At 42.6% G+C, this 18,489-nt stretch overlaps 1 protein-coding gene across 2 annotated transcripts in view; it reads right to left on the bottom strand.

Annotated features, from left to right (window-relative positions):
* Positions 1-2,829: 2,829 nt before the first annotated feature.
* bms1 (BMS1 ribosome biogenesis factor) overlaps positions 2,830-18,489 on the bottom strand; it is an 88,122-nt gene continuing 72,462 nt past the window's right edge. For both annotated transcript variants that reach the window (XM_072282375.1, XM_072282376.1), the window contains 4 exons: positions 16,431-16,578; positions 11,556-11,731; positions 4,363-4,524; positions 2,830-3,333 (listed from right to left, as the gene is read on the bottom strand). In XM_072282375.1, coding sequence (XP_072138476.1) covers positions 3,109-3,333; positions 4,363-4,524; positions 11,556-11,731; positions 16,431-16,578 — 711 coding nt within the window. In that variant the 3' untranslated portion in view covers positions 2,830-3,108. The remainder of the gene's footprint in view (positions 3,334-4,362; positions 4,525-11,555; positions 11,732-16,430; positions 16,579-18,489) is intronic.

Genomic DNA, 18,489 nt, shown 5'->3' with positions numbered 1-18,489 from the left:
GGTACATTTGCCCTAGTAACTGTTAATCCATTTAGCTCTTATATGAGATACGTATACCCATCCCAGTGCTCACTAATTTTTCAGATGTACTTTACACCTGCTCTTTACTTACTAATCCTGTTCTGATACATTCATTCATGTTTAATGTTGATTGACGCTGTCCTGGTGATTTGTATTAACTTAATTCTTATATGGGTTATGCCTGCCCCACTGTGCATCATTAATTCACTTCTGCAGTTCATACCAGGTCTAATTCAGCTCCGATGTCAGTTACACTGTTCTGCTGCCTCTTACTAATGCAAAATTATACTTTTTAAAAATGTTTTTCAACTTTTGAAGGATATACCGTTATCTACGAAGGACAGCAAAGACAAGCCGGGGAACTACAGGCCAGTGAGTCTGACATCAGTGGTCGGTAAGTTATGGAAGAGGGTTCTGAAGGGCAGGATCCATCAACATTTGGATTGGTACAATTTTGTGTCAGCATGGCTTTGTGTGTGGGAAATAGTGTTTGACAAATCTAAGTTTTACGAAGGGGTAACCAAGAGGAGAGATGAGGGTAGGGAAGTGGATGTTGTTTGTATGGACTTCAGCAAGACCTTTAACAGAGTCCTGCATGGCAGAATAGTCTGAAACATTAGATCACATGGGATATAGGGAGAGATAATTAATTAGATTCATAATTGGAATGATGGTAGGAAGCAGAGTGATGGTGAAAGCTGCTTTTTTGGACTGGAGGCCTATGTCTAGCAGTATGCCACTTGGACCTTTGTTATTTGTTATATAGATGAAGGATTTGGATATGAATATAAGACATAGGAGCAGAATTAGGCCATTCAGCCCATCCGGTCTGCTCTGCCATTTCATCATGGCTGATCCATTTCCCTCTCAACCCCATTCTCCTGCCTTCTCTCCATAACCTTTCATGCCCTAATTATTTGGGACACTAGGCCACTAAATTGGGACAGGAGACTGTCGCTGAACAGTTTTGCTCACTGTGGTTTCAAGCATTCAGGCTTGGAGATGCCAGAAAAGTCATGGAATGAGAATGAAACAATTTCACTACTTCAACAAGTTACGAACTATGAAGAATTTGGACGGCCTTCATTAAACTACAAAGTGTGCAGAGATGATTTATGACGTCTCTTCCAATGCTCAAGGGCCTGAGTTATAGGGAAAGGAAAGGCTATGATGTTATTCTTGAATGCAACAATGAAAATGAAGATTTGGATGCACTGATCGAAAGCATTGTATGAAGGCAGTCCATTATCTGAACCAGGTGTCTGCGCTGATTTTGTTCATTTACACTCAATCAAAAGAACACGGCAGCGTACACTGGATGAATTCCTCTGTCGATAACTATTAGGGCCTAATACAGTTTTTTTTAAGAGTACTGTGGTGCTCTTGATAGTGTTCTGATTTGTTCTGTAATTTTATTTAAATACATCATTTGTTACTCAGTTAAACTGTAGTTTGTCTTTTTACAAGACATGTTCAGTAAGTTTGTAGATGATACTAAAATAGGTGGTATCATTGACAGTAAAGTCTATCAAAAATCCCAAGGGATCTTGATCAGCTACATAAGTGAGCCTGGGACTGGCAAATGGATTTCCATACAGATAAGATCATGTTGCATTTTGGGTAGGATTGAAACAGTGAATAGTTGGGTCCTAGGGAGTGTTATGGAACAAGGGGACCTAGCAGTGCAAATGCATAGTTTGCTAAAAGCAGCTTCACAGGTAGGAGGAGGTAAAGATGTTTTACACGCTGGTCTTCAGCAATCAGGACACTGAGTTTAGGAGTTGGGACATTATGTTGCACATGCAGTATAGTCTATAATTTTGGTTGTTTTGCTCTTGGACGGCCTTCATTAAAGTGTGCAGAGGTGATTTATGAGGTCTCTTCCATTGCTCGAGGGCCTGAGTTATAGGGAAAGGAAAGGCTATGATGTTATTCTTTAGAACATGGGTAAGGTGAATGCACAATCCTTTTCCAAGAAAAGGGGAACTAAAGACCAGAGAACAAAGGTATAAGGTGAGAAGGAAAGGATTTAAATTGGATCTAAGAGGCAATTTATTCATGTAGAATATGGTGGGTATATGGAACAAGTTGCCAGCAGAGGTAGTTGAGGTAGGTAGAGTAATAATGTTTAAAAGATATTTGTAGAAGGTACGTGGTTAGAAGGGGTTTAGAGGAATTTGTGACATTAGCGGTAAATGGGACTAGTTTCATAGGCATCATGGCTGACATGGACCAGATGGACTGAAGGCCTGTTTCAATACTGTATTACTCTGAGTTCACTCATCTCAATGATCTTTTAATTAATTATTTTCATTTTATAATAAACATATCTGTTCCATAGCTTTTCATTCAGTTCAGATGTAGATTATGGCCATATACGCTACTTACTAATCCCATTCTGACCTCCAGACAGATTAAATCCAAGATCTTATTACAGAAGCCTGAGGGAGCCTTACTTTGGCTCTTATTAAGCCCACTCAGATTAAGGTTGTGCTCATTTCCCTGCTTTCTATTAATGCATTTCTGATGCAGATTATATTGGCTCTGGTGCATGCTACCAGTTCACCTCCCCAGAGAGGGTGCCAATCAGATTGGAGAAGAGTTAGTCTAAGACATTTAACTTCCTTTTCCCAAACAAGATATTGTTGTGCGTATACTCTCTGAAGTGGGCTCAACATCAGCAATTTTTTCGAAGGCTGACTCAGTGAAGAGGTGTTTACAATGCAGAGTGCATTTCTGTAGGGCCCAGTTCAAAAACCTTGCCCGAAAGACTCTCAGCTTCCAACTACAATTACCATCAGGCACTAATTCTACAACTTTAGTTTTAATAACCAAAAATTAGCAACACAAAGGCAATTTGTCTGTTTTTCTAAAAATGCATTATATAGGGCAGGGAATATTTAGTTGTTAACCACATTCCCCTTTTGCCCAAGAATCCATATCCGTATGAAATGAAATTGTTTGTGGATGGCACTTCGCAAGAGATGTGCAAAGATGAGTAATGATCTCTGAAGACACGAGGATGTTTTGCATCTTCAGTTTCCTGAAGACATCAGTGCCTGCAGTGACCCAGGAAGGCCTGATACTTCAGTCTTCTCCAGGCCCCTTAAGGCTAGATTTCATTTTGCGCTTCTCCTTCTGACCCAGAACTCGATAGATTTTCTTTCGAGCTTCTTTTTGCCTCTTAATCTTCGCCTCTTCCTCTTTCTGTTTCTGTGCAAGGAACTCCTTGCGCTGTTGCTTTTCTTTTTTCTGCTGTTTCTGTACTTTGTGTTTGTTAACTGTGCTCAGAGCCGTGATCAGGGCTGAGATCTGGAGATTAAAAACATATCAAGCTCAATAGTTGACAGCAAACAAAATCAAAGATAACTTAAAATGAAGATACAGAGATCCAGCTATCTATAGCTATTACCTTTTTTTCTGCTCTTATTTTCTAACAGGATAGTTGCACAGTGACTAAACGAGGAGTCAGATATTTTTCTTTAACAGTGCACAATAAGGGGTTAGGCTGTGGGCTAACTAATAGTAATTAGAATCAGGAAAGTTGTTCCAAATGTACTTGCTTCACGTGTGAGGTTTCACAGTGTGACAAAGATACGACAGTGGGGAGCTGCAGAAGCTCTGAAAAGACACTCAGTGCAGGGACAAGACATTCCTCTGGGAAAGCTACACGAGCTGAAACAGAGAGGCCATAATTCTTATCAATTTGGGTAACTGTACAAACAAGAAATGCAAGGATACCTTAGCAGAAATAAAGAAAAGCTTAACCCACCATCGAACTTTGGGGAGGGGAGGGGAGGCTGGAGATTGATTGATTCACTAGGAAGGTAAATAAATTATGTTAATGATGGGTGAGGAACACTTAACAATTATTTTGAATGGCTGCTGTGTGTGGGCAAAGGTGAGCTGCATATATTATCTTCATGCTGGTGATCCTTTATCAACAGAAGCATCTCCAAATAAATTATCCTGCCATGTTGATTGTCTCTTAGCACTCACCACAGAAGTTAATTGACCAGCCAGCAGCTGCCTGACATTTCACAGATTTCCAGTGTAATTCTCCAGTTCTCTGACACTTGTAGCAAGGAAGGATTAAAAGCCCTCTTACAGAAGGACTTACTTCTCATCTGACCACTGAAAATTCCTATCACGTTGACAGAATACTGAAAATGCACAGCACACCAAAACTAAGCCTATAGAATCCTTTTTCCATAGGAGGAATGTTCCAACAAGATCAGATGCAGCCTGGCAGAATAGGTCCCAGCATCTTAAAATAGTGTTTTCTTTAAAAAGAGTATTTAAATGATGATTTCTTTTGAAATTATGTTTATGCACTCTTACCTTCTTCTCGTGTGCACTTCTTATAACGGTGATGCGCTTTCTGTCGCGTGGTACTTTAGCAAGTTTCTCTTGGTTTTTGGGTTTGTTCTTGAAGGGTAGGGCTTTTTGCAGCATCTTGGGGATGTACAGGGGACTAAAATGCTTCATCTTTCTCTCAATGGTCTGCAAGGAAATGCACACATTTAGAAAGAGAGGCTACTGCAGCACAACACATCAATTAATATTTTTGGATTGCAGAGTCAGAACAAGTTACCCACAATTAGAAGGCTCTGGCCAGTAAATAGAGGTGGCCAAATAGTGTGAATGTATTACTGTCAGCATTCAATACACATACCATTGATTGTTTAGAGGTAGTATCTAACTCAAATAAACAGAGCAAATTCAACAGAGAAGGCAACAATTCAATCCATTCAATGGCTCCTCATAAAACACAAACCAAGTAGCTTCACGCCTTATCATTCTCTCCATAGCCCAGCATTTTTTCCCTTTAAACATTAGAGTATCATTGATTGTGATTCAATCACCTCCCTTCTGGTTTTGACAATGATGATAACATGCAGTTCTCTGGTTACTGCCCACTTGCTGCTGGAAACTATTTCCCCAGCTATCCTAATCAAACTCTTCCCAAATCTGGCTGACCATATCAATTCATCCCCAACTTTCCATACTTAAGAGAATAGTACAACACAGGAACAGGTCCTTTGGCCCTCCACGTCTATGCCAGTCGAACTAATCCCATCTGCCTGCACACACTCTATATCTCCCCATTCCCTGCCTGTGCACCTGCCAGTCGAAAGTTTTGCTGACTTATCAGTTTTCACTACCTCCTCAGATAGAACATTCTAGGCACCGACCACTAATCTCATTAATTTCTTTCAAACTTGCCCTTTCTTTAATGCTCCGTCTTCTGGTATTTGACATTTCACTTTGGGAATAAGACTGATCATCTACCCTTTCAGTGGCTTTCATAACTTTATTTACTTCCACCAGATTACTGCTCAGTTTCCAATTCTCCACAGGAAACAATACAACTCTGTCCAAATGTTCTTTGCAGCTAATACTGTCTAATCTAAACTCTTCACATCCTTCCAGTAATGCATAAAGGTGAGTAGCCTTTGCTGTCTTTGCACCTAACAAAGCCCTTCAACAAAGGGAGCACTCAGCTATATTACTTCTGTACCTTCCTCCAAGGCCTTGTCAGTCATCTCACAATATGTCCAGAACACGAGAAGATTAAGTTCATGCATTCCTGTACAGGAAGGATATAGAAAACCTACTGGCATGCAATCAAGACAACAACCTTTCCCTTAGTGTCAGGAAAACAAAAGAACTGGTCACCGACTTCATGAAGAGGGTCCCTGTATATATCAGTGGGAGGGGAGAGAGTCAGCAGGAACCTGAATGGCAACTTGTTCACCTACGAGGGTAGTCAATATATGAAATGAGCTGCCAGAGTAAGTGAATCAGGTGTATTAACAACATTTAAAGACACTTGGCAGTTACATGTACTTGTATGATAAAATAGCCTTGACCTTATAATCTACCTTGTCGTGGCCTTGCACCTTATTTTCTGCCTGCACTGCACTCTCTCTGTAAAAGTAACACTTTATTCTGCATTTTGATATTGCTTTTCCCTTGCACTACCTCAGATTACTGATGTGATGAAATGATTGGTATGGCTGGCATGCAAAACAGTGTTTCTACTGTAGTTCAATACATGTAACAACAAGTCAATTTACTAACTGCAGCACAGCATGGTGGAGGCCACATTGGACCAACTTCAAAGTTGTTGCCATGTTCAAGATATTTAAGGTGGAGATAGCGAAATATTTGAAAGGTTGGGGGTTACAGGTAACTAGCACAAAAAAAGGGCTGGTCAGCATGGACTCAATCCAAAATCCTGAAGCTCTTCCTCCTGCACCATCTCCTTAGTTACATGTTAAACAGCAGTATATTCCTTTGTCTGGCCTCACTAGCACGTGGCACAGGTGGCAATCCTGAGAACACAACCCTGGAGGTCTTGTCCTTTAACCTAGCACCTAACTCCCCAAACTCACCTTCCATGATCTCATCCCTTTTCCTGCCCAGTTCATTGGTACTGATGCAAACCAGGACCTCTGGCTGCTCACCCTCCGACTTCAGAATGCTACAGACTTTATCTAAGACGTCCCTGACCCTGGCACACCGGAGATAACATACTATCGGAGAACCTTGTTCTGGTCCACAGAACCTCCTGTAGGCTTCTCTAACAAACAAATTCCCCATCACTACTGCTCACCTCTTCTCCCCACTTCCCTTTCGAGCCAGACCATCATCATCAGCAATCACTCATAGTCAAGTATGATTCTTCTCCTGGTGGTCGATCTGGTCACTTGTGGGTCTTGAGATGACTGAAGAGGCAGATCTGTGATCTACAAGTCCAACTGCAGTGTTGGAGGTGTAAGTCATAGAAGTGGTGGTGGATGTAGTTGGTTGCGTCTTTCCCATTCTCTCCTTACGTTGAAGCCGTTTAGTCTCAGCGGCACGGTGGTGTTATTCTTCAAGCTGTGCAGTCTCCTCATAGACGGTCCTTCTCCAGCTTTTCCTGACCTGTGCTAATTTCTCCCATTTATTCAGGTTGATGCAGCATTCTCAGGTAGGTATTGATATTGTCCGTGTACTGCCTTTCCTGCCATCCAGGAGTGTGCTTTGCATTGAGTTGGCCGAAGAGGGATTGCTTAGGGAGGCAGGAGTCAGGTATATGGATCATGTGACTCAACACCATTGCAACTGGTGTTGAGTCATGATTGTGGCTATGGAGTTAAATGTTAGCTTCCTCCAGGATGCTGGAGTTAGTACGCCTGTCCTTCCAGCTAACTCGCAGAATCTTTCTGAGGCACCTTTGATGGTAAGTTTCTAGGGATTTTATGTGTCTACTATATGTTGTCCATGACTCCGCTCCATATAGCAACAAAGGGAGGACTGTAGCTTTATAGATCAGAAGCTCAGTGTTGGTCTTGATATCCTGACCTTTCTCAGCCTGGCCAAAGCTCCACTCGCACAGTCTCTACTGCGATTTATTTCAAGGTCAATGTTGGCTCTTGAAGAAAGAAGACTGCTAAGATATGGGAAATGATCAGTGTTCTCCAGACAGATGTTGTCAACTTGAATGGTTGGACATTTAGGAGCTTGATTTGGTGTAGGTTCGTGCAGGACTTAGGTTTTCTTGATGTTCAGATCAAGTCCGAGGAGCTTGTATGCTCTGGCAAAAGCATCCATTATGCACTGCAGATCCCCCTCAAAGTGAGCTACGATGGCGTTATCACCTGTATACTGGCGTTCCATGATGGAAGCAGTTGAAACCTTGCTCCTTGCCTTGGCAGTGTGAAAGATCAGATTGCTATGGCTTTCCTCTGCTGGGTCATCCCCTCAAGTAGTAATCTTGTTATTGAGGGAACAGCCACAGGGATACCCTGCATTGACTGCCTATCACCTTTCTCTGTCTTGGTGGTTCCCTTGTTCCTGTGTTGTGTTCCTTAGGTGTAACTGCCTCCTTGTATCCCTGCCAATTAACCCCTCAGCCTCCTGAATGATCCAAAGTTCATTCAGCTCCAGCGCCCTAGCATGGTCTGTAAGAAGCTGCAGCTGGATACACTTCCTGTAGGTGTAGTCATCACAGACACTGAAGGTCTCCCAGTCTTCCCACTTCCCACAAGAGAATTCCACTGTCCTGCCTGGCATCCCACTGCTCTTAAGTAAATAATGAGGAAAGGAAGAAGGAAACTTGCCTCTCCTCATCAAAGCCTCAAGCTCGCCACAGGCCTACTCACGCTATGGTGTTCCAGTTTAAACCTAAGCCCTTCTGTTGGCCATTGCCAATGGCTCTTGTAAACTTAAGCGCGCCAAATGTCCTCCATTGCTTTTTCAAACCTTGAGCTCAGTCATCTCGCAAGGGTGGGTAACATCAGAATACAGGCAATGAGTTTGGGAAGTTGCGAAAGTCAACCAAAGAGTTCAGTGCTTGAACTGTGTTTAATAAAGTGTAGTTTTTGGACTGTCATCTTATGGTGCTGGATTTAGTTGGTAAGTTCGGTGATACAAAAAAATTGGAATTTCAACTAATGTATAGAGCATCCAGAAATGAATATTACAGTAGTGTATCATCGACATGTTTCTCAAAAGGAAACATCATTGAACTTTTGTGAGATAACAAAAAGAGTAGATAATGGCAATTTATGCAATTTACCTCAATGTTCAAAAACCTTTCAATTACATACCCTATCAAACACAAATGTATAAAATTGGAGAGTCAGAACAAGGAGCAGAATGGATTGCTAACTGACCAGGACAGAAAGCAAAGGATGGGAGTAAAGTGCAGCAATCCACAATGGAGGTTGGAGCACTGTGCTGTGATCAATTCAGTCTGAACAAACAATTCAGACGTAATGAACATTCCGATAAGAACTGTCCTTTGTTATTCAAATCCGACAAGAACTGTCCTTTGTTATTCAAATAACTCAAAACCGACAAGAACTGTCCTTTGTTATTCAAGTAACAAACCATGGGTGACAAAGGACATTCAGGACGTCCTGAACGCTAAGAAGAGGGCGTTTACAGATGGAAATAGGGAGGAGCTGAGGGCAATACAGAGGGACCTGAAAGCCAGGATCAGGGAGGCTAAAGACAGGTACAGGAGGAAGCTTGAGTGGAAACTCCAGCAGAACAACATGAGAGAGGTCTGGAGGAGGATGAGAACCATCACCGGGTTCCGGCAAACTAGCAACAGAGGAGCAGAAGGCAGTGTGGACAGGGCCAATGAACTTAACCTGTTCTTTAACAGATTTGACATTGTGGCCCCTGCCCATCCCCCACATGAGCCATCTGTTGTCGGCCCCCAACCAACGCATATTCCACCTCCCCTCCTACCCCTCCTCACAGTCCCCCACCCTGCTCTCATGACTATATCCCTTCCCCACACGAAACCACCACGGTGGGCTTCACAGCTGAACAGGTGAGAAGACAGCTGAAACGTCTCAACCCAAGCAAGGCTGCAGGACCTGATGGTGTCAGTACCAGGGTGCCCAAAGCCTGTGCCCCTCAGCTATGTGGAGTACTTCGCCATGTATTCAACCTGAGCCTGAGGCTCCGGAGGGTTCCTGTACTGTGGAAGACGTCCTGCCTCGTCCCTGTGCCGAAGACGCTGTGCCCCAGCGGCCTCAATGACTACAGACCAGTGGTATTGACCTCCCACATCATGAAGACCCTGGAGAGACTTGTTCTGGAGCTGCTCTGGCCTACGGTCAGGCCACACTTAGATCCCCTCCAGTTCGCCTACCAACCCCGACTAGGAGTTGAGGATGCCATCGTCTACCTGCTGAGCCGTGTTTACGCCCACCTGGACAAGCCAGCGAGCACTGTGAGGGTCATGTTTTTTGACTTCTCCAGTGCGTTCAACGCCATTCGCCCTGCTCTGCTGGGGGAGAAGCTGATGACGATGCAGGTGGATGCTTCCCTGGTATCATGGATCCTTGATTACCTGACTGGCAGACCACAGTACGTGTGCTTGCAACACTGTGTGTCCGACAGAGTGATCAGCAGCACTGGGGCTCCACAGGGGACTGTCTTGTCTTCCTTTCTCTTCACCATTTACACCTCGGACTTCAACTACTGCACAGAGTCTTGTCATCTTCAGAAGTTTTCGGATGACTCTGCCATATAGTTGGATGCATCAGCAAGGGAGATGAGGCTGAGTACAGGGTTATGGTAGGAAACCTTGTCACATAGTGTGAGCAGAATTATCTGCAGCTTAATGTGAAAAAGACTAAGGAGCTGGTGGTAGACCTGAGGAGAGCTAAGGTACCGGTGACCCGTTTCCATCCGGGGGTCAGTGTGGACATGGTGGAGGATTACAAATAGCTAGGGATATGAATTGACAATAAACTGGACTGGTCAAAGAACACCGAGGCTGTCTACAAGAAGGGTCAGAGCCGTCTCTATTTCCTGAGGAGACTGAGGTCCTTTAACATCTGCCGGACGATACTGAGGATGTTCTACGAGTCTGTGGTGGCCAGTGCTATCATGTTTGCTGTTGTGTGCTGGGGCAGCAGGCTGAGGGTAGCAGACACGAACAGAATCAACAAACTCATTCGTAAGGCCAGTGATGTTGTGGGGATGGAACTGGACTCTCTCACGGTGGTGTCTGAAAAGAGAATGCCGTCTAAGTTGCATGCCATCTTGGACAATGTCTCCCATCCACTACATAATGTACTGGGTGGGCACAGGAGTACATTCAGCCAGAGACTCATTCCACCGAGATGTAGCACAGAGCGTCATAGGAAGTCATTCCTGCCTGTGGCCATCAAACTTTACAACTCCTCCCTTGGAGGGTCAGACACCCTGAGCCAATAGACCGGTCCTGGACTTACTTCATAATTTACTGGCATAATTTACATATTACTATTTAACTATTTATGGTTCTATTACTATTTATTATTTATGGTGCAACTGTAACGAAAACCAATTTCCCCCGGGATCAATAAAGTATGACTATGACTATGATCATATCACAGTATAGAGAAAACTAACTAAGCACTGGGCTATATTTCCCAGAGAAGAGAAATGAAAAGTTAAGAAGTTACGCAAAGCTATTATCACCACTGATGCACTGGAGGGGTTGCAGAGCAAGGCCAGAAATTTTGGGCCATAGGTTTCCTTTCTCCAGAAAAGAGATACAGGTCAGTAAAATTATGAAGGGCTTTGGTGTTATAAAGAGAATATTTGAAATTACAGGGAAAGAGCATAATTACAGGTCCTCAATATAAGATACAGTAGTTACTGGTAGAACTTGCTATCATAAGTAGCATTTAAATAGCATTGGTACACTGATGAGGAAGCTGGACAAGTGTAAGTGATTACACTGAGATGAAGACTGTAGAAGGACTGAGTGGAAAATAAACATCAATTCAATCTAGTGAGGCTGAATGGCTTATTTCTAATGCATTTATCCTATGTAGATTATGTAAGTATAATTCCTGTAGTCCTGTTGTAGCTGTATACAAGATTCCCTGGATACAGTTCAGTACTCAAGCTACTAAACTCAGAGACTGCCCCTCCCCAACACAGTGATCTGGGAGGGGGGGGTGCTATTTTATTGACTGCGCCAAGGGAACCCTAACCCAATATTAGTATTGTATATATTGAGGTTATAAAATTACCTTGTACAAGGAATCCTTGTTTGGTTTCATCCTAATACCCAAATCATGCTTGAGTTGTCCAACAGTCCGCATTCCAGTCCAACTCTCCCTTTCAGTATTTGGCCGAAGCAAGGAGGTGACTGGATTATAGAATTTTGGCACTGAAACTGGATACCACGTCCTCATGAAGACAATATCTGAGAAAAAGAACAAATAGCTCTGCTTTGTAATAGTTCAGAATTTTATTAAAACAGGGAGGAAAACAAAGCAGATCAGATAGCTTAACAAAGTCACATTATACAGCACAGATACAGGCCATTCAGCCAACTGCATCAATCCTAACCATTTTTCCCATCTGTATTAGAAACATAGAAACCCTACAGCACAGTACAGGCCCTTCAGCCCACAATACTGTGCCAAACATGTACTTACTTTAGAAATTACCTAAGGTTACCCATAGCCCTCTATTTTTCTAAGCTCCATGTACCTATCCAAGAGTCTCTTAAAAGATCTTCTGTGACCTCTCCAAAGCCTTGGCATCTTTTCTAGGTGGGAAGTTCAGAATTGAACACTGTGCTCTAGCCAAGGCTTTAATGAAGACTTATAGAGGTTAATCAGGACTTCCCATATTGTTTTAGGTCCACTATTTCTAAAGGCAATTATATTCTTTAAACATCTCAAATAGTGAGAAAATGGAGGATGCTGAAAGATAAATGGGTTTAAATGAAAAAGGCCCGATGCTGAATTGAGGGAACACCACACAAATGAGTGCAAAACATGAAAATGCAGTAACATGGTGAAAATGGTTCAGCTCAGAAAAATCCAAAATAGTACTTCCGGTCACCATCCGGTCTAGTATGCTTCAGGCATCTGGCATGCTGATGTGTAGCGTGACAACATCTGGCAAACAATTATAGCTAAAATAATCACTTTTGTCTAGTTTCGAAACATTATTGGCTATTCACGGAGAACTGTGTGATCTATTCACTATAGCTGTTCTATTTAAAGGTCTACATAGCCATTTACCTCTTACTTCTAATGTCAGTTGTACTGATCAATAATAGTAATAATACTAACTATTTATATAGTACATTTCATACATTAAGATGCAGGCTCAAAATGCTTTACATAGATTGTAAAGATAAATCAGTATACTGTAGTCGCAAAAATGCAAGACATAGTTGGAAATCATAAGAAAAGACATTATACAGAATAAAATTCAATTGAATGTACCAAATTACAGAAATGTAGTTATTTTCAATAAGCATTAAGTAATCCTACAAGTAGGCCAAATTAGAAAATAGGTTTTTAAGACATGTTTTGAAATGTTCCACAGTTCTAGCCTGTCAGATATGGGGCATTTCCATTTCTCCAGTAATTGTCTGTTAGTTCTACTGTGGTGCACAATTTAGAGATATGGGTCAGATGTCAGAGGCAAGGCAGACAAATCCAGGGGCAAGAGCTGCAAACAATGTAGACAACTGTAACAAACACAAAATGCTGGAACAAACCAGCAGGTCAGGCAGCATCTATGGAAAGGAAAAAGAGTTGATGCTTTGAGTCAAAACTCTTCATCAGGACTGGAAAGAAAAGGGGAAGATATCAGAATGGGGGTGATTGGATGTAAAACACTGCTGACTCACAGGAGGGAATTCAGCAGTTTCACTGGGAAAATTGCACTGAGTCAAGTTTGAACAAATTAGATTAGCAGAAGTGACTGAAACAAATGGAATGCTCAAAAAATTCAGCTATAGTCTCCATCAATGGAAACTGGGTAGCTGTTTCAGGAAACACAAGTGGAGAAGAGGATCTCCCCTTCTAGTTTTGTATGGGACAGTGGCAACACAGTTATGTACAGTTCTTAACTTGCTCCCTTGAAGAATTCACATGTGAGAAAAGTCAGCTAATGTAACACGTCGGGAACAAGGTGGCTGAACTTGAGGAGGAGGTAGCTGACTTGCGATGTTGTAGAGTATTGGCAGATGTGCTCTGTTCCAGATGTCCTTTAGGGAGATAGTGTGCACCCCAAAAGGGCCAAGGGTTGAGACTCCAGACCAGAAGGGAAGAGACAGGTGGGGGGCCATGGGAAGGAAGCACAGGTAAGAGGTGCACACTGTCTAGGGCATCAACCCCAGAGTTGGAAGTGTCCAACCATTTTGAATATCTAGCGATGCTCAACGATGACCATGAGACCTCTATGCTGGTAGGCGGAACAGAGGAACCCCACAGGACCCTCTCTAATCCTAGACCTAATCCCCATAAAAAGGAAGTAGTGATAGTAGGGGGGCTCAATTATCAGAGGAGGTTGAGAATCAGGTCTGTACTGACAAGGAGACTCGTACAAATAGGAGACCTCCCTGGACGAGTAGATAAGCTCCTGGCCAGAACTGTGGTGAATTCAGTAGTCATCGTCCACATTGGAATAAATGACATGGGAAAGGGCAGGCTGTCAGTTCTGCAAGAGTTAGCTGGGAAACTTAGGGCCAGAACTGACCAAGCGGTTTTCTTGGAAGTTCTGCCTGTGCCAGTCTCGTTATTATAGCGCCAGTGACCCAGATTCAATTCTGCTGCTGGCTGTGAGCAGCTTGTACATTCTCTCTGTGACCACGTGGGTTTCCTCTGGGAGTTCCTGTTTCCTCTATATTCCAAAGTTCATATGTTAATCGGTCTCATTAGGCAGCATAGGCTTGTTGGGCCAGAAAGGCCTGTTTCCATGCTGTATCTCTAAATAAATAACAAATAGTTTTGAAACTCGCTTCCTTAAAGGGTGGTGATAGCAGTGTTTGAGTATATTTAAAGCGGAAATAAGCAAAGGTGTGAAAGGTTAAGTTAGTACTTTGTGTTAGTACAGTATTTACCAAGGCAAAGGATTTGGAGGATTATGAGATCAGTGTGGAGCACGCTAATATCCTAGGCCATTTTGAGATAAAGAAAGAGGCACTGTAGTGTTGGGTCTCTTGAAGTACGTTAAGGTGGCTAACTCCCTTGGGCCTGATGGGGTAAAACCCAGGCTGAGAAAGTAGAAAGATGAGATTGCTGGGACCTTGACCAAGTCTTCATGTCCTCTCTAGATACAGGCAAGGTTCCAGAGAATTGGCGAGTAGTTAATGTTGCTGCATTATTCAAGAAGGGGAAAAATGATAATACTGGAACTATAGACAGGTGAGTCTCATATCGATGGCAGAAAAGTTACTGGTGAGGATTGTTAGGGATCGGATTTATGAGCATTTGGAAATCATTGCCTAATTAGGGACAGTAAACATGGCTGTGTACGGCAAGTCTTGTCTAATTAACTTGATTGTTTTTGAGGAGGTGACACAGGCAATTGACGAGTTGTAGATGTTGTCTGTATGGATTTTAATAAGGCATTTGACAAGGTCCCTCAAGGCAGGCTCATCCACAGGATTAAGATGCATGGGATCCATGGTGAATTGGGCATTTAGATTCAGAATTGGCTTGCCCATAGAAGAGAGCAAAGTAGTCAATGAGACTTATTATGGCTCATGGTCCTTGGATACTGGTGTACACAGGGATTTGTACTAAGATCCCTGCTGTTTGTGCATGGACCTAGATAAAAATGTAGATAGATAGAAGTGTAAGTTTGCAGACAATACCAAGGTTGCTGTTGGTGTGGATAGTGTAGAAGATTGCAAAATGATACAGAGAGATATGCATCAGTTGAAGATATAGGTAGAGAAATGACAGTTGGAATTTATCCAGCCAAATTTGTGGTGTTGCACAATGTTAGACTAAATTTTGGGGAGATAGTACATCATTAACAGTAAAACCATACTGATGTAAGCGTTGAAGTACAGAGGAATCTTAGTGTCCAAATCCACAACCTTCTGAAAGTTGTTCAAAGCCAAAATGTTATGTTGCATCTATATAAAAGTTATGTTGCAACTACATAAACTGTATTTCCGCCACAGCTAGAGTAATGCATGAATTGTGGTTACGCCATTACAGGAATGATATGGACGCATTGGAGAAGGTGGAGAAGAGAGTTACCAGGATGCTGCATGGATTAGAAGACGTGCAATGAAGAGAAGTTAGAAAACTCGGGTTGTTTTCTCCAGAATGGCAGACACTGAAGGAAGACCTGTTAGAGCTTTATAAAATTATGAAAGACATAGATCAAGAAGATAGACTGCATCTTTTTACTAGTGTTGAAATGTCTGCCAAGCCAGAGAGTGTGTGGGGCATATACTTAAGGTGGCAAGGGAGTTCACTGGAGGTGCAAGTTTTTGCTTTTACACAGAGAGTGGCGAGTCCTGTAATGCACTGCCAGGTGGTGGTGGAGGAAGATATCAGAGAGGCATTTAAAAGATTCTTATGTGTGGAGAAAGGGGAGGGGGGGTGATATAGACATAGTATAGTTTAATTAGTATGGCACAAGATTAATGGACAATGGGTCTGTTCCTGTGCTGTACTGTTGTATGTTCTACCAGAATTTAAAGACCCAGAGGCAATGCTGATGAGATTTTAAGACAATTATCTTGTTTCATGGTCATTGTCATCAATACTGAGATCTTGACCGAAAGAACAGAATGTTAATCAAATGCAAAGTACTGCACTGTGGTTAGAGGCAAAACAAATTCTGTTGTTATTAGGTGTTCAACTCGCAATCCAACCCCATACTTTAACAGCATGGGTAATGAGTTCGATACACTGAAGGGAAAGCACGAATCCAGCATCTTGAACTAGGTTTGTTAAATGATTTCTTTCAGACCCTAAAATGCTTAAAACTGAACAGGCCCAGAACAAAAATGAGTCAATATTAAAAATTCCAATGGATAATAGATACATTGGAGGTGAACAATGTAGTATGAATAATAGGCTTTGCTATCATTTTGAGATCTATTCCTTTAGAATTAGACGTAGGAGGAAATTGCTCACCACTCATTAACAACTTGTCTTCAAAGGAGGCCCTGAATGCACCCTCTGGGGAACGAACTGCTTTCTTTATTTGACCACGAATTCCACTTACAGTTCGGAGTGATGCACCCTCAAACTTGGCAACTTCCAGCGCAGAGTTGAACATTCCCTGCATGCAAACAGAATACATCCTTGAGAATGCCTGACTACCAAATCACCTGTAGAGGACACAACTCATTCAGGGCAAATTTCAGGAAACTGAAGGCAATTCTGCCAATGGAAACAAAGGGTAAAACTAAGAGCAACAGAACGATATAAAGGAGGAGATAGTTCATTTGTAGACTAGAGTGGGAATGAAATACAGTCAAAGTTAGAGCTACCTGGTTGGATAAAAAAAACTAGATACAAAATGAAACAAAACAATGCTAAGATAGAAATATTGAAGAAAGAGAGAAGGGATATAACATAGCACAGGAATGGTTTGTGCTGAACTAATGAAACCAGTAATTAAAAGCCCACAAAATTAGTCAGAGACATAGAGCAACAGCATGGAAACAGAACCTTCTGCCCCAACGATCATAATGCTCACCTAGTTGGTCCCAATTTCCCATGTTCGGGCCCTATCCCCGCAAGTCCCTATCCAAGTGCTTCTTAAATGATACTACTGTACTTGCCTCAACCATTTCCTCGGTCGGCTCATCCTAATCGTCATCGTCATCATCTGTGAACAAGTCACCCCTTCAGGTCTCTTTTCAAGCTTTCACCTCTCACCCTAATCCCATGCCACCTAGTGCTGGATTCCCCTACCATGGGGAACAGGCTCTTACAATCCACCTGATCAGTGCCTCTCTTAATTTTAAACACTTCTGTAAGGTCACCGTCATTCTTATATGTTCAAAGGAATAAAGCTATAGCCTGGCCAATATCTCCCTATAACTCGCGGCCTCTCATCCTGGCAACAACTTCATCATGGAGCAGTATGGCTGAAGAACTAGTTTCTGCGCTGTTTGCTCCCTCTCTACATGCCTGTTTGCTTTTAATAAAACTATAAAATCGTGTAGGGTTCTCCTTTACCTGATCTGCCAGGGATATCTCAGGTCTCTCTTTCACCTTCCTTACTTCCTCCTTGTGTGCTCTCACATCACAAGGGACCCACTCAATCCCAGCCACCAGTACCTGATGTAAGCCTCCTTCACGTGCTGAGCAGAGCCTCTAAGCCCCTCGTCAGTCAGGGTTCCCTTATCCTGCCAGTCTTGCCCTTCACTTTAGCAAGATGAAGCTGGCCCTTATCACTCACCATGTCAATTCTAAAAACGTCCTATTTGTCTAGGATCGCTTTATCTGCTAACTCAACATATGCAAGTTTCTATCAATGTCAATGGCTGTGAACAGGCTGAGAAAAGAAAGGTTGTGTTTTCAGTTATTCCTGTTGGGGTAGAAATCTTATATATTTACTGACAGTAAATGATAAAGCAGTGGTGGTTGGAGGTATGCCCACAGGAAAAAGAACCTCAAGGCTGTATGTGGTGACATATAATGTGGTCTGATAATAAAATTTACTTTGAACTTTTGAGTGTGTTAATGGTGGAGGTGTTGATCAGTGCTACTGCTTGGGGAAGGTAACTGTTTTTGAATCTGGTGGTTTTGGCATGGTGCTACGAAGCCTCTTTCCTGATGGGAGTGGGACAAGCAGTCCATGAGCAGGGTAGGTGGGATTCTTCAAGATCTTACTGACCTCCTTTTCTGGCACCTTTCTGTATATGTCCTTGATGGCGGGTAGTGCCAGTGATGCATTGGACAGTTTTGACCCATTGCAGAGCCTTTCAGTTTGCTGAAGTGCAGTTTCTGTATAATGCAGTGATGCAGCTTGTTAGGGTGCTCCCTGCTATGCCTCTGTAGAATGATGTTGAGTATGGGTGTGCACAGCCCAACTCTCTTCAGTTTCCTCAGAAAGAAGAGGTGCTGTTGAGCTTTCCTGATTGTGTACAATGTGTTCCAGGACAATGACAGGTTGTGAGAGGTTATGCGAGATATGTAATCCCAGGAGTTTTGAAAATGCTTGCTATTTCCACAACTGTGC

This window comes from Mobula birostris, chromosome 18 (genome assembly GCF_030028105.1).
Source record: "Mobula birostris isolate sMobBir1 chromosome 18, sMobBir1.hap1, whole genome shotgun sequence".
NCBI lineage: Eukaryota > Metazoa > Chordata > Chondrichthyes > Myliobatiformes > Myliobatidae > Mobula > Mobula birostris.
This window is presented reverse-complemented; position numbering and strand designations above follow the sequence as displayed.